General features: G+C 36.5%; 1 protein-coding gene across 1 annotated transcript in view; it reads right to left on the reverse strand.

Moving 5' to 3' along the window:
• Nucleotides 1-7,592: 7,592 nt before the first annotated feature.
• TMEM232 (transmembrane protein 232) overlaps nt 7,593-17,417 on the reverse strand; it is a 262,209-nt gene continuing 252,384 nt past the window's right edge. The window contains exons 13-14 of the mRNA XM_059416391.1: nt 9,852-9,945; nt 7,593-7,978 (exon numbers count right to left, since the gene is read on the reverse strand). Of these exons, the coding sequence (XP_059272374.1) occupies nt 7,787-7,978; nt 9,852-9,945 (286 nt within the window). The 3' untranslated portion in view covers nt 7,593-7,786. The remainder of the gene's footprint in view (nt 7,979-9,851; nt 9,946-17,417) is intronic.

Here is a 17,417-nt window from a genome sequence, read left to right on the forward strand (position 1 = left end):
GGGTATTTACCCAAGGAAAATGAAAACACTGTTTCCAAAAGATATATGCACCTCTATATTTACTGTCGTACTGTTTACAATAGCCAAGATATAGAAACAACCTAAGTGTCCATTGATAGATGAATGGCTAAGGAAGATGTGGTACAAAAATATGTTTTAAAAACTTATTTTCTTCAAAGTTCAAATAATACTTAGTTGACAAATACAATATGTCAATAAAATAGAGTCAAGGAATAGGCAAGAAAACATCCATTTGCCTGAATTGAGTGACTCTACAGAAAACACAGAAGTGGCACAATCAAAACTTTTTCTATTGTCTACACCTCTCTTCCCAAATACAATTTATTTTTTCCAAACAATCATAATAATAACTGTACAATGGGATAAGTACAGAGTAGCATATTGTTACTTGCCTATTTTATGAATTGTCAAACTTTTTAAGAATTTTAAGTTTTTAATTCTTTTGAGAACTCATCAAAAACTTTATTACAATTCAACTTCATATACTTGTGGTTTTTCTTCTATATTGTTAGTGTATATTCATAAGTGGCATGTTGTGTTTGGAGAGAGAGCCTCAGAATGGTATCATAAACAGAACTGGTTTTCGGGTAAGACTCTTGATTGCTACTGTTTTTCCAAATCTCTAAGGAAGTGTAGTGTGGTCATTAGAGCTCACAGACCTAAGTGACATTGTTGCACATTACTTTTAAAAGCCCCTTTTACCTCAGGATTCAATGGACATTATTTTATCTGCTTCATAGTTTTGTTGTATTCAGTGAAATAATAAATATCTTATCTTTAGCTTGGTGAACTACCAGTGCTCAGTTTTCTCATCTGTAAAATGAGAGCACTAGATTATTGATTGTAAGCACTAACACTTAACATCTTATGAGCTATTTCATTCCTCCTTATCATTTCCCTGTTTTCATAAGTGTTGATTTCATCTGTGTTAGCCCCAAAGGTTGTAATGGACTCTCGAGTTTTCCTTCAAGGAACTTCAAACCTTTTATTATTTGTTAATTAAATAGCTAGGTTGTAAGCTTATTTTCAGCCTTCTCCTTAAACCAGGCATGGGGAATGACTGATGGCTAACTTAAATGAAAGATGACTTCTCAGCATTTTATTTCTCTTTCTTTGGCTTTTGGTTGCCTGGGCCTATCAGGAAGCTACCAATGTTCAGTCTTCCTGGGAATTTAGCATTTACTCAAATTCCGTTTTCCAGTGACATGAAATGAATGTCTTTGAGAGGAAACTTGAGAGTAAATAGTCATGGCATCACTGGATTGCTAGTAGTCTTTGTATAAGAGGAACCCTCTTACACTGTTGGTATAACACAAGTTGGTACAGCCACTTTAGAAAACAGTATGAAGGTTCCTCAAGACATTAAAAATAGAGCTACCCTATGACCCAGAAATTGCACTACTAGGGATTTACCCCAATGATACAGAGGTAGTGAACAGAAGGGCCAAATGCACCCCAATGTTCATAGCAGCAATGTCCACAATAGCCAAAATTTGGAAGGACCTGAGATGCCCTTCAACAGAGGAATGGATAAAGAAGTTGTGGTCCATATATATGCTGGAATATTACTCGGCCGTCAGAAAGGATGAATACCCAACTTTTGCATCGATATGGATGGAGCTGGAGGGGATTATGCTAAGTGAACTAAATAAAGCAGAGAAAGACAATTATCCTATGGTTTCATTTATATGTGGAACATATGGAATAGCATGGAGGACATTAGGACAAGGAAAGGAAAAATGAAGTGAGGGAAATCATAGGGGAAGATGAACCATAAGAGACTATGGACTCTGGGAAACACCCTGAGGGTTTCAGAGGGGAAGAGAGTGGGGGAATGAGTTGGCCCAGTGATAGGTATTAAGGAGGGCATGTATTGCTATTAGCACTGGTGTTATACACAAACAATGAATCATGGAACACTACACCAAAAATGAATGAAGTACTGTACAGTTACTAACATAATAATAATAAAAAGTAGATGTTAGAATATATACAGATAATAAAAAAAGTTGCACTCATGGTTCTGAAATGCTTAACCTCTACCATGTGCATTAATTCATAAGAAAAAAAAACCTGCCTTTTCCAGGATAGAATAGGCTTGGGAAATTTCACTAGAAAGTGAAATACCACAAAGATTTTCCAATTAAAAATTGCTTTGGAAATGCATTTGTTTTTGTTTACTCTTGGCTTTCCAATGAAGCAGGAATAAAAAAATAACAAGGCACTAGGTATTATGTAAATAGGTCCCTTAGCTAGAATGATTGGAGGAAAAAGTGAGCTTGAATAACATTAGAGCCAAATTATCCTTGAAATCTATGTCACTATGAAAAATGCATGTAGCTCCAAAGTCACCAAATCAACAAATTTGCAAAACTATATAAATATGTGAATTTATTTTATAGAAGATGATAATTTAAAATGAGTTTTGCTCTAAATTTCCAAACACATCCTATATGTCAGAGAAAAATACCTAGAATTAGTACAAGGAGACTTACAAATACTTGAGGTCTTAAGTGGCCAGCCTAGGGCTGTGAAGTACAGTGTGGGAGGAATTTATTATAGGCATGTCTTTTCTATACAGGCATTGGCAGAGCAGGTTTTCATGGCTTCCTGCCTTCACTTGTGTTTAGCCCACAGGAAATGTGATAAATATCACCAGTTAATGACATATAAAACAAATAAGGGCCCTCTTGTTCATATTTTCACTTCAGCAAATGGAGATGTGAGGAGGAATGAAGTGGCTTCATGAGACCTATGGTAATTTTAAGTGGGAGTCACCCGCTGACCAAAAGTAAGAGCTTCATGTGTAAACAGCTGGACAGAATTTGAAAGAAACCTGAAAAACAATCACCAATAAGTTAAATTTGGAATTTGGAACTCAAGGTTAGTGAAACTATAAGCCAGTCATTCCCAACCAGGAGCAATTTTATTCCCAGAGGTACTTTTGGTAGTCTGAACTGATCGGGATGGGGAGGGGGGAAGGCAAGGCATATGACTTATATCTTGCAGGTAGATACCAAAGATACCGTTAAATAGCTGAAAATGCACAGAAGGCCCAATTTCCATTAAGATAATTATCCAACTTTAAATGTCGAAAGTGCCTCTACTGTAAACCTTGCTATAGGACCATGTGGTATGGACAGTGGTGGGATGGTGGTATATGAAAAGAAGGAACTGTGTTTACTAGTTATATACGGTATCTTTCTTTGGATTTATTGATACAGCCTGGGGGCTCAGTTGGTTGGACGACTGCCTTCGGCTCAGGTCATGATCCTGGAGTCCCGGGATCGAGTCCCGCATCGGGCTCCCAGCTCCATGGGGAGTCTGCTTCTCTCTCTGACCTTCTCCTTGCTCATGCTCTCTCTCACTGTCTCTCTCTCAAATAAATAAATAAAATATTTAAAAAAAATTTTAAAGTGAGAACGGTCACTCATAATCAACTAGTCGACAGTTAGAGTCATATGTCCAAGAGAGCATTTTTACTGGTAAGAGCAGAAGAATCAATTATTTGAATTATAGTTGGTACACATTAGGTAGAGTTTCTACCATTGTGAGTTATTTTGTCTACTACTACTTCATGTCCCCAAACACCCATTCAGTAATGTCAGAGTAGAGACATTTATTTGGGGTATTTTCTTCCCTAAACTTCTCTTTGGCATTCCACAAACCTTTCCAAATCTTTTGATTTATCTTTATTAAATTGCACTAGGGGAAATGCTTATGTTCATCTTATGTTACTCAGAATTTATTTACTATTTATCTTTTCTCTCTTTTGTCCCTTAAAATATATCTTTTAATTTCTTTTTATTAAAGATTTTTATTTATTTATCAGAGAGAGAGAGAGAGAGAGCGAGCACAGGCAGACAGAATGGCAGGCAGAGGCAGAGGGAGAAGCAGGCTCCCCGCCGAGCAAGGAGCCCAATGTGGGACTCCATCCCAGGACGCTGGGATCATGACCTGAGCCGAAGGCAGCTGCTTAACCAACTGAGCCACCCAGGCGTCCCTATCTTTTAATTTCTAATGCCCTAGTAAAACTGGCTAAAATTCCTATAAATATTTCATTCTCAGTAAGGTATAATGTTAATTAGGTAGTTGATGTAAACAAGCTGCTGCTTTGGGAGTTGCTAACAGAAATCTATAGAGAACGCATAGTAAATGAATGTAGGAAGACCTGGGTTTACTCTTTCAAAATAAATGTATACATAGAGTGAAAGTAGCATAGGAACGAGTCATGGAAATGAGTTTGGGGTAGAAAGGGATTTAGAGCTAGAGAAGTTAACGCTTCCAAGCAGTAGAAGCACTTAAAGATGAGTAAGAGCTGCAGAGAGTTAATAAGACATGGAATATATTTATCATTCTCCTTCTTCCTCCTACCAACTTGAAGCGGGGAGACTGGGAAAACAAGCAACCACAGCCCAGAAACCATAACCGAAACACACAAGAGTCACTGAGAGAACCACCTGGTGCCCAGCCCAGGCTGGGACTCGGAGAACACTTTGTGAATTGTGAGACAAAATCAATATGAAAGTAAATTACAAAAGAGTTCCAGTTAAGCTTGTGTTAGGTGAAGTACTTACTGAAAGAATTAAGGGTTAGTTATAAAGATAAATGATAATAAACTTGCTTTACATTAACTTAAAAGGTGATGCTTTCTTTCAAGCTCCTTTTTTGAGGAGAGGAAGGGTCTGGGGAAAGTTTGTAGAAAAGAAGGCCAAAAATGCAGAAGATAAAAGGGGTTGGATTAATTTGTATTGCATGTAGTTAATATGTTCTAAGCATTGCACTACATATTTTTTCTAGTTATTTAACAAGTGCTTTTCAGCCCCAAACCTACCCTTCCATCTGCTTTATGATGTGGGGGACAGGAGCATCAGAGGAAAAGCTCCAGGATGGCAAAAGATGGCCCTGATTCTTCCCATTTTTCTTGCTCTTCCTGGCAGCATGATTTGAGCCACAGACAATTTGTTGTTTCCTTTTTTCCTCTGTGCCCCCAGACTGCCTTATTGTGCCCTGTCAGAGGTCCCAGCAGCAGCAGGGCAGCGCCTTCCTGACAGAGGGCTGGATCCCACCTTATGCAACTTGTCTCCACTGCTTCTAGAGTCTAATAATCCAGCCCTCTTTCCTTCTGATGCCCTGGCCATGGGGGTGGTACCGATTTCTTGCACTTGGTAATGTTTCTATGTTTCCTTTTCATTTTCTCAAGTCTCTAACACTTTGAAAGTAATTCCTTACATTAAACTCTCTCTTAAAATGACTGACACATTCCTGTTTTCCTGATTAGTTTCTGACTGGTGCCACTCTTTACACAAATGGCACCCATTTTATAAGTGAGTAAACTGAAGCTGCAGTAGTTTTGGTGACATACCCAATGTTTCGTGGGTACCAGGGAGCATAGTTAGAATGTGAACCCAGATCTATAAGCCCCAGCCTTTTCTACTAATCCAGGTATAGGAGGAAGACCAAGAGAGATGTGTGTTGTCAGACTGTAAGAATTTTAAAGGCTATGAATAAAGAATTTCATTAAATAATTTAAGAATAAAGGTATAAACATTCTGACTAATCATCTCTTTCTCCTTATGTATATGTGTATACATACATTGTTTTGTCTTTGCTCCCTTAGAAATCTCTACTACTATGATAGAAAAAGAATTACTTTTTTTAAATTTTTTTTATAAAGATTTTTTTAAGGTTTTATTTATTTATTTGACAGAGATTACAAGTAGACAGAGATACAGGCAGAGAGAGAGGAAGGGAAGCAGGCTCCCCGCTGAGCAGAGAGCCCGATGCGGGGCTCGATCCCAGGATCCTGGGATCATGACCTGAGCCGAAGGCAGAGGCTTTAACCCACTGAGCCACCCAGGTGCCCCAAGAATTACTTTTTTTAAAGGCATGAATCCATAAGGAGAAAATAGGACAGTACATTGAAAATACTAAGGAAAATGTGGAAATTGGAAAGCAGGTGAACAGTGGGAACAGACTAAGCAGAACAGAAAAATGAATAAATAAACCTAAGTCTGCAGGAAGACTTAAGGCAAACTAATCCATGCCCCAGAACACTAGAATATTATAGAAACTGGAAGCACCAGGATTGTATGAAAGTGGTTCTGAAACAGCAGAATTTGCTGACATTCTTATAAGTAGCAATGAGATGTCCAGAGACCCTTCCCCACAACTCACAGCCCAATGGTTCCCTCTTTCACAACCTGTCAGAAAGGTTATGACTTAAAAGAGCAGTCTGGTAAGGCTGCTATCGCTGTGGGACTTAAGGAAAAAGGGCTTTGAATGGAAGGATGGTAGAAAATGGAGACATCTGTGAGTAGGAGTGAGTAATAAGGAGTTCCTTCAAGGAGGAGAGTAAATAGCTGACGAAGCAAGATTTTCAAAGTGATGAAACTCAGGGAAAGGGGTTGGCTGGCCTCTGTAGGAGAGATTTCTTTTCATATATGAAGAAAGCACAGATTAATGTAGGTATTTGGAAAGGTACACTGGAAGATATTATTTCTGAGAACTAAATCTCTGTAAAAGGAAACAAGGATGACACAAAATATTTGGGAAGAGCCACATAGATTTGAAACAGCCTTATAGAGAATCATAATAAAAAGAACCTTCCTCAAACCTCTCATTTTTCTTTTACATATTATTGTTATCTTAAAGAATGATACTGTATATTCACATAATATCGGTCACAAATTCAATCCCAAATTATGTGATTCTTTTTAAAAAATTAATTGCCAGTATTTTAAAATTTAACAGCTTTTATTTTAAAAAACAATCCTATTTAAGAGCTCCTTCTTGGAAGATTGTATGATGCTATACTACTGGACATACCTTGATGAGTATAGCCAAGTGCTGGGAACTTTTTTTAGATAGGGAAGGTATTCCATAGCTCATTTTGCTGAGTTCTGTTACCTTCCTAACCTGGTAGTCATTTGAGTTTAACATCCCTAATAAAGTAACTGTCCCTTGAGTATCAAGAAATAGAGGTGTGGTTATTATCTGTGATTTTCAGAAAGAGGTGTAAGCCATCATGGGAACCCCAACCCAACCTATAGATTGAGAGTTTCAGAGGAAGTGAAGTGCCTTTTAAAAATCACCTGTAATTGGCTGACTCCCTCTGGTAAGTGTTCCTGTTACCTTCTAGGACCATCAAGATTCACCCTTATAAACTCATCTGGCAAGGTAAAACCACCGTCACTCAGGGGTCTTCTTTGGTATCCACCAAAGACCAAATCATCCTGAGATGAATGGCCTGCCTAGATTTATTTATCTACTGTACTTCACTGAATTCAAGTTTCTGACCTAGAGTTGGATGCGGCATTGACTATGAAATACAAATCCAACCAGGTGCCTTACTTCTTTTATTTGTAATAATAGTTAACATAGGAGTATCAGTTGGTGCTCATTCTATTTTCAAGGAATAATTCTTAAATGTGACTCATTAATAATTTACAATCCATTTCCATCTAATGGTCCACTGAAAATCAATACTCCGAGAATCATTAAAGATGCTGTATGATCAAAAGAAAAAAGTCAATTAGGAAGAGCTCTAGACATACTCTTGAAAATGTTTAACTAGTAAAATCACTTCACTCAAATGTGATTAAGAGCTGCTAATTTAGGACGAAGATAAAACTATTAAAGAGTCTGCACCAGGATAACAACTCTGAAGAAATGGCTTCTAGTTAATTAGAAGGAGTTTTTCCTAACATCTAGCTATCTTGCTCTCTTTCATGCAATTTCTGGCATATGGACTTCAATTTTGGGGTTATCTTATTTCTAATGAAATTACTTCAGTCCTAGGAGGAAGCTCATAGGGTTTGGTTTGCTTGTGTAGTTTCTCTTCTCTTCTCTTCATAATTTCTCTGAAATGATTTTTTTCCTTTAACTCTTTGTCTTTACGTTCTTGGGCCTCACATATTGCATCTTCTTTCTGTCGAATCTTCAGCTCTTTCTGCCACTGTCAGAGAGGGAAAGTGTCATTTACATATGATTTTTCATGAAAAAATGAATAAATATATCAATTTATCTTTTCAAAATGCAGATTCCATATCCAATTATCTTCTCAGTTTTTCTCATAGATATTCTTGAAGAATTTAAACCCCAAAATAACTGGAAAAATATGCAAGCCCTCTATTAGAAATTATGTAAGTCCCACTCCCCTCCACAAAACAAAAGAAACCATATTCGCTCTTAAAGTTTTTAATAATAATAAACCATTAAAAAGAAGAGACAATAGGGTTTACATTTTTATATTACAAAGGAATTTCACTTCTTAATCAATATTGGTATTTACATGATAGCATGGAATCATAAAATGAAAAATCAAGCCAAAGCAAAACAAAAAGAAAAAACAAATTAAGGTGAAAGGCAAAATTGTGATTATATATGGGATAGAAAATGAAATTGATGGGCAGACAAATGCTGATTCTGCAACAGACAAATACAAAGACTTCTAAGGGATTCATCTCCATGAAACATGTCAGTTATTGACAGTAACAGCATTATGTGGGGGCAAAAGTTGTAGGATTCAGTAGTTGGAAATAAGGACTGCAAACCAACCAAACATCATCATCATGAGGACCCTACTTCCTTTCTACTATCTTTAATGAAGGAAGTGGAGAAAGAGGTGGTAATCTGTTTTCAAGCTGGGTAAAATAGTTCAGGACAGAATGACCCTTAGCATGAAATTGCAAAAGATACTTCATACCCTTGCTTATTTATTTTGTTATCCTCAGCCCATCCATACTCACAGACAACCAGACAATGCTTAATGACCTATCAGTTAACTTACAAATTACTATATACTAGTGCTGGATTATAACTATTATTTGGGGTATATAGATACTAGTAAGCAGGACTAATTAGTCAATTAGGAAGCCTTCCAAAGACAGTAAGTTTTTTTTTTTTTAAACATACTCAGAGTTAATATTAAACAAAAAGTTTAATAAAATCATATTCACTTTTCTTATTCCCAGTTAAATTTTTAAATACAAAGTTACCTTGATAACTATGTAGCCATCTGTGACATAATTTTTGTCATAAAACTGAATACTACTCTGTTTGACAAAACTATTGATCTTACGTTGTAGCATAAAGTGGTGGTTGGTATAATAATGACAGTATCTATAAACAAAAACAACTAAACTACCTTATATGAGAGATTTCAGTGTACTTCATGACCTTGATCTTTACATTGTGAAAAATCAACAGAAGTCTAATTCTTAAGAACTTAAACACATTCTATATGTTATTTAGTCCATACTATATTATAAGAAAAACAGAAAATACTTTTTCTCCTATTCCAACTCTACTCCTAAAAAGAAACAGTTATAAAATGATTTCCTAAGAAGTCATCATCTAAATATAGCCCAGTGAATTGAAGTGTCATAAGTGGATAATATTCTATGATCACTGCTTGTTTAAGTCATATTGAGAATAAAGTGATTAAAGCCCATCTTATATTTCAAGGGTAAAGAATGGTCATCAAAAATTGAGTCAAAAGATTTTTGTTCTGTTACAAAAACTACACTGTTTAAAAGACATCAGTGTTAAATAATCAGATCTTTGTCCCAAGAAATCAGTACTAATTCAGGAAACAGGATGGAGCTAGTATTTCACAAATGACAGAAAGCCAAATTTGCTGTAACCCAATAAAGGCAGTACAGTATATAGATAGCACAGTAAGATATAATTAAGTTTGGCAAAGCCCAATCATGGCCTTATTTTTAAGTTCCACGTGTTAATGTCTCAGTCTCAGAACTATACTTTCTAATTCAAAGTGCCTTTAAAGAACAAAGCTTTTGTTGCTAATTTAAGGAATTCAGTCTTACATGATGGTCAATGATTCTTGCCAACTCTTCATCAGCCCTGGTGAAGAAATCCGGGTAAGAAAACAGGGGAAGTTCTGAGACAAAAGGATGTTCCCTTCAAAAGAGCACAAGAAGAAATCCAATATTAGGTATAGATACTCCTTCTCCAAGAAATGTATGGATTTGGTAGTCATTTCATACTAAGCACTTTGATTCTACCTGTTAACATTAAGTACTTCACTTATTCTGTTCTTTGTAAAAAAATTATATATAGATTTTAGTTTCTGTAAGCCATTTTGGGATACCTTGACTGATATTTTTGAAGGGTAGGGAATACAAATATATATAGTATGAGAACTAGAAAATAATAAAAAAATTAATTTTCTTCTAGGAGGTATAAATACTACATCTGTTCAATAACAGGAGATGTTAGGATATGAAGGGTTAAAAGAAGCCTGAAATAATTTGACTCAATAGGGAGATGAAAGTAACCACAGTCACACACAACTTTGTGACTGTGGAAGTTCTGGTGAAAGTCTTAGTCTAAGAATTTGGTCTAAGATATACTTTAAAAAAAAAAAAAAGTTTGATTTCAGTACATCCCCAAGGTCTTTTCAGTGCTAAGGGTGAAACTGTGGCAGACAGTTTAGCAACAGTTCAACAGAAGTGTTGGCAGTGCAAATCTAGGCCCTAAAGTAGTGGAGATTTACTGCTAAACTGTCCACTTAATAGGTGTATTATGTTAAAGTTATTATGAAGAAATGATTGTGAGTCTAGAAATATGTAAAGCAACAAAATGATGGTATAAAATGTGGTTTTAAAGGGAAGTAAGTAGGTATAAAGAAAAACTCTTAGGCAAGAGGCTAAGAAGAGATATAGCTCATGAAAATTTCCCATATTCAAAAGTCTGATTACTTTTTAAGACTGCAGCGTTGGACACGTATTTTTTTTTTTTTTTTGCAATTTGCTGCCTATCCCATTTTTAGCAAACTTTATATTTTTGACATCCTATGCTTCCCACATATCACTAGGTTCTCTTGCATTGTACTTCTCAAATCTTACCATTTATCTTCATCTCTACCATCATTTCCCTACTCTAAGCCATCATCTTTCACCTGGACCGATACTTCCTTTTAGGAACCCCTAACATCCATTATGCCTCACCCTTTTAGTCCTTGTCTATATATAGTAGCCAGAGGTTTTGTTGTTGTTTTTCAAAATACAAATGGTATATGTCAATCTCCTGCTTTGAACTGTTCACTAACTCTCAATTAACTTTAGAATTAAGATCCCATTTGTTGTTAAAGAAGTCTGAAGAAGACTGTGCCCTTGGTAAAGTGACTTTGCTTGTTTTCTCCAGACTCACTCCTCTGTCTTCTTGGCCCAGGTGTGCATCCCTAGCAATGGGCTTTTTTATAGTTGCTGCAGTGTACCTTGCTTCACCCTGCTATTGTTTGTTTGCATGTGCTGTCATCCTTACTTCAGTGCCCATATCCCCCAACTCTCTCTGCCACAGGTCTGGCTAATGCGCACTTATCCTTCTGCTCTCTGTTCAAGCCATTGCCGTAGTTATCAATCTACCATGGGCCTTTCCTTCATCACACTTACCTCAGTTGTAATTTTATATTCATATGTGCATCTGTGGGAGTTTTGTTTTTCTTACTTGAGTATGAGCTACATGAATGTGGGAATTTCCATTTGTTTGGTTATCTTTGGTATTCCCCGTGCCCACCACAGTGCTACAAAACACTCAATGTTTGTATGTTTGCTGAATTATTGGATGAATAAGTCTGAAATGATTTCATCCCCTTTACACTCCAGACAATCAGCAGGAGTCTACCAGATAGCACTTTCTTGTCAGTGGAACAGGAAAAGAGGATGGCAGTCTCAGGAGACAAGTCACAGAATGAAGCTAATAGCAGGAGTTCAAAAGGAAAAGAAGTGGTAGGTAGCAGGGAACATATATGGACCCCTCTCCCAACTCCTGAGATTCAGAAGCACTGAGGGGCAGAAGAGCAATGGGCTTTCCACCGCATATACAATAGGGACCTGTGCCATTATATTAAAATATTGAAGGAAAATACAATCCTAGAATGCTGGGAAACTGGGGGACAACTGGGAGCTGATACTTGGGTTAACTATATTCATTTAATAAAATTTTGGGTACTTCTAACATTCAAAGAATTGTGCTAAATGCTACAAAAAAAAAAAAAATACATAAGAGGTGCCTAGGTGGCTCAGTTGGTTAAGCGGCTGCCTTCAGCTCAGGTCATGATCAGGTCCTGGGATCAAGCCCTGCATCAGGTTCCCTGCTCAGTGTGAAGTCTTCTTCTCCCTCTTCTCCTCCTCCTGCCTGTGCATTCTCTCTCTCTCTCTCTCTCTCTCTCTTACTCTCACTCTATCTCAAAAAAAAAAAAAAAAATCCTAAAGAAAAAAAGATAAATAAGACAGAACTTTTAAATTACTTATAGGTTAAAAGTATTCACACAATTTGCCTCATTTTTTTCCTGAATTAATAAAAGTTGAAAGAAATGCATCACAATATAAATAATATTTAAAAACCTTTAAAAGGGAAGATTAAATGGATATGCTTATGCATCTGATTTTTGTTATCTCTGTTGAATGTACAAAAAAGAAAAATGCATAGTTATTAGAAGGCAGCCTGAAACAAACATTCAATGATATAAACTGAAAAATATAGTAAAATCATAGTAAAATCTGTAGTCCGATCTCAAAGCAAATTTTCATTCTGCCACTTAGTACTATTTAATCCCTCTGTTCCTCAGTGTCTCCATTTTTAATATAAAAAATACTAGTACTTGCCTTGTTTTGATGAGATTTAGAAAGGAAAATGCATAAAGCTTGTTTGGTGGAACAAATACTAAATAAGTTTCAGGGGTATCATTCTTATCATCAGCATTATTAAAAGAATGTAAAGGAGGAAGTCATGGCTTTTGGCTGGTACTTAATAAGGAGGAAAAATGAGAGAAAATTTAAAAAAGGAATAGAGTACAAAACAATTAAGTCATTAATGAGATGTACAATTTTGATGTTTGAAGTTCAGTGGGAACTGGAAAGAAACCTGTCAGAAAGCTGTTATATAACAATCCTAGGTTTGCCATAACAAATTACCACAACTAATAGGCTTAAAAAAATCCATTCTTTCACAGTCCTTGAATCCAAAAGACCTCAATCAAGGTATTGGCAGGGTTGTTTCCTCTGGAGGCTCTGGGGAAAATATATTCCATGCCTCCCTTAGCCTCTGATGGCTGTCAGAAATCCTTAGTATTCCTTGGATTATGGATACAACACACTCATATTTCTCTGTCTTCACATGGCCTTCTCCTTCGGTGTCTCTGTATGTCTTTTCTCTCTTTCTCTTCTAAGAACATAAGGAGACACAGTCATTGGATTTAAGGCCCACATGAGAAAGAGAGCCTCAACTTTCCCCTAAGCTTGACCAGACCTTAGATAGGCTTCTTCCTGACCCTAGGCCCCTGGCCATCTCTTTAAAATGCAATCAATCAAGATAGCTAGTGCCCCTATCTTCTAGTCTTTGTTGTAGAGTGGGCGCCTAAGTTAGAAAGTGACAGAGAGCAAGCATAGATGACCTCACTGCCTTGACTACCCTCTCCTCTAACATCCTCTGGTACTTTTCCACTACCTCACCTTAGCAATTGAAAATCCTCCTGTCTTTTGTTTCATGGGAGTTGAATTCAATCTCTCTGCTCTATTCCAAGACTTGAATAAAATCTTCTTTAATTTCTGAGATAATTTTTCTTTCACACGTGATTTCAAGGTGATCTTTTTATTCTTAAGTTTTTATTTAAATTCTAGTTAGTTAACATGGTTTCAGGAATAGAATTTAGTGATACATCACTAACATACAACACCCATTGCTTATCATAAGAAGTGCCCTCCTTAATACCCATCATCCATTTAGCCCAACCGCACCTCCCCTCCATCAACCCTAAAACAGTCTCTTATGATTTGCTTCCCTCTCTTTTTTCCCCCTACATTCTTCTGTTTTGTTTCTTAAATTCCACATATGAGTGAAATCATATGATACTTGTCTTTCTCTGATTGTCTTATTTCACTTAGCATAATACATTCCAGCTCCATACATGTCCTTCCAAATAGTAAGAGTTCATTGTTTTTGATGGCTGAGTAATATTCCATTTTATATATATATGCATACACACAGAGAGAGACAAAACACATCTTCTTTATACATTCATTAGTTGATGGACATTGGGCTCTTTATATAATTTGGCTATTGTTGACAATGCTGCTATAAACATTGGGGTGCATGTGCCCCTTCAAATTGGTATTTTTGTATTCCTTGTGTAAATACCTAGTAGTAAAATTGCTAGGTTGTAGGGTAGTTTTATTTTTAACTTTTTGAAGAACCTTCATACTATTTTCCAGAGTGCCTGCACCAGTTTACAGTTCCAGCAACAGTATAAGAGGGTTCCCATTTCTCCAAATCCTCCCCAAGATGTGTTGTTTCCTATGTTGTTAATTTTAGCTGTTCGTACAGGTGTAGTAACACACTGTGGTTTTGATTTGTATTTTCCTGATGGCTAGGGATGTTGAGCACTTTTTCATGTCTGTTGGCCATTTGTATGTCTTCTTTCAAGAAATGTCTGTTCAGGGGCACCTGGGTGGCTCAGTGGGTTAAATCCTCTGCCTTTGGCTCAGGTCATGATTCCAGGGTCCTGGGATCGAGCCCCACATTGGGCCCTCTGCTCAGCAGGAGCCTGCTTCCCCCCCCCCTCTCTGTCTGCCTCTCTGCCTCCTTGAGATCTGTCTGTCAAATAAAATAATAAAAAAAAAAGAAATGTCTCTTCATGTTTTCTGCCCATTTATTGACTGGATTATTTGGTTTTGGGTGTTGAATTTGATAAGTTCTTTATAGATTCTGGATACTAACCCTTTATCAAATATGTTATTTGCAAATATCTTCTCCCATTCCGCAGGTTGCCTTTTAGTTTTGTTATTTCCTTTGCTGTGCAGAAGCTTTTTATCTTGAAGTTCCAATAATTCATTTTTGCTTTTGTTTCCCTTGCCTTTAGAGATATGTCTTAGCAAGAAGTTGGTATGGCCAATGTCACAGAGGTTGCTGCCTATTATCCCCGCTAGGACTTTGATAGTTTCTTGTCTTAAATTAAGGTCTTTCACCCACTGAATTTATTTTTGTGTATGGCATAAGAAAGTGGTACAGTTTCATTCTTCTGCATGTGGCTGTCCAGTTTTCCCAACAGCATTTGTTAAAAAGACTGTCTTTTTTTTTTCCGTTGTATATTCTTAACTTTGTTAAAGATTAATTGAACATATAGTTGTGGGTTCATTTCTGGACTTTCTGTTGGACTTTCTCTTCCATTGATCTATGTGTCTGTTTTTATACTAGTTCCATACTATCTTGATGACCACAGCTTTATAATATTGCTTAAAGTCCAGAATCATGATTCCTCCAGCTTTGCTTTTCTTTTTCAAGGTAGCTTTGGCTATTCAGAGTCTTTTGTGATTCCATAGAAATTTTAGGATTATTTTTTGTAGTTCTGAAAAATGCTGGTGGTATTTTGGTATGGATTACATTGCATCTGTAGATCGCTTTGGGTAGTATAGCTATTTTAATATTTGTTCTTCCAAGCCATTAGCATGGGATGTTTTTCCATTTCTTTGTACCATCCTCAAATTCTTTCATAAGTGTTCTATGGTTTTCAGAGTACAAATCTTTTACCTCTTTGGTTAGGTTTATTCCTGGGTAGCCTATGGTTTTTGTTGCAGTTGTAAATGGGATCAATCCTTTGATTTCTCTTTTTGCTGCTTCATTATTGGTGAAAAGAAATGCAACAGGTTTCTGTACATTGATTTTTTTATCCTACAACTTTGCCGAATTCATGTATCAGTCTAGTAATTTTTAGTGGAGTCTGTCAGGTTTTTTACATACAGTATCATGTCATCTGAAACAGTCAAAGTTTGACTTCTTCCTTACCATTTTGGATGACTTCTGTTCCTTTTCTGATTGCTTAGGCTAGGACTTCTAAAACTGTGGTAAATAATTGTGGTGAGAATAGATGGATGTCCCTATCTTGTTCCTGACCATAGAAGGAAAATTCTGTTTTACCCCTTGAGGATGATATGTGGCCTTTATGACATTCCCTACTTTGTTGAGAACTTTGACCTAGAATGTATTCTGTACTTGATCAAATGCTTTTTATTCATCGATTGAGAGGATTATGTGTCCTTATCCTTTCTTTTATTAATATAGTGTATCACATTGATCTATTTGCAAATATTAAACGAGACTTGCAGCCCAGAAATAAGTCCCACTTGACTGTGGTGAATAATTCTTTTAATGTACTGCAGGATTCAATTTGCTGTTATTTTGTTGAGAATTTTTACATCCGTGTTCATCAAGGATAATGGCCTAGAATTCTCCTTTTTGGTGGGGTCTTTGGTTTTGGAATCAAGGTAGTGCTGGCCTCTTAGAATGAGTTTGGAAGTTTTCCTTCCACTTATATTTTTATATATTTCTTTAATTTTTATTTAAATTCTAATTAGTTAACATTCAGTACATTATTTTTTTCAGGAGTAGAGTTCAATGATTCATCACTTACATACAATACCCAGTGTTCAATATGACAAGTGCCCTCCTTTCTATTTTTTTTGATCCCATCATTTCTATTTTTTGGATCAGTTTGAGAAAAATAGGAATGAACTCTTTTTTTTAAGATTTTATTTACTTATTTGACAGAGAGAGAGAGAGAGAGAGTGAGAAAGCACCAGCAGGCAGAGCAGCAGGCAGAGGGAGAAGCAGGCTCTCCACTGAGCAGGGAGCCCAATGCGGGGCTCAATCCCAGGATGCTGGGATCATGATCTGAGCCAAAGGAAGCCACTTGACTGACTGAGCCACCCAGGCGCCCCTGAACTTTTCTTAAATGTTTGGTAGAATCCCCCTAGGAAGCCACTTGGCCCTGGACATTGTTTGTTAAGAGATTTTTGATTACTGATTTGCTATCTTTGCTGGATATAGGACTGAAATTTTCTATTTCTTCCTATTTTAGTTTTGGTAGTTCATATATTTCTAGGAATTCATCCATTTCTTCTAGATTGCCCCACTGGTTGCTATATGATTCTTCATAATACTCTCATAATCGCTTACTTATATTTCTGTGGTGTTGGTTGTGATCTTTTCTCTTTCACTTGTGATTTTATTTATTTGGGTCCTTTCTCTTTTATTTTTGATAAATCTGGCTAAAGGGTTATCAGTTTTGTTAAGTCTTTCAAAGAACCAGCTCCTAGGATTATTCATCTTTTCTGCTGTTTTTGTTTGTTTCTATATCATTTATTTTTGCTTTAATCCTCAATATTTCCCTTCTGCTGGCTTTAGACTTTGCTTTCCCTTCTCTAATATCTGTAGGTATAAGGTTAGGTTGTGTATTTGACCATTTTCTTGCTTGAGGTTATCTTGTATTACAATGTACTTCTCTCTCTTATGACTGCTTTTGTTGCATCCCAAAGGTTCTCGATCATTTTCAGTTGTTTCTGTGTATTTTCTTCTTTCTTCTTTAATTTCCTGGT

Source organism: Mustela nigripes, chromosome 12, assembly GCF_022355385.1.
Source record: "Mustela nigripes isolate SB6536 chromosome 12, MUSNIG.SB6536, whole genome shotgun sequence".
NCBI classification, from domain to species: Eukaryota; Metazoa; Chordata; class Mammalia; order Carnivora; family Mustelidae; genus Mustela; species Mustela nigripes.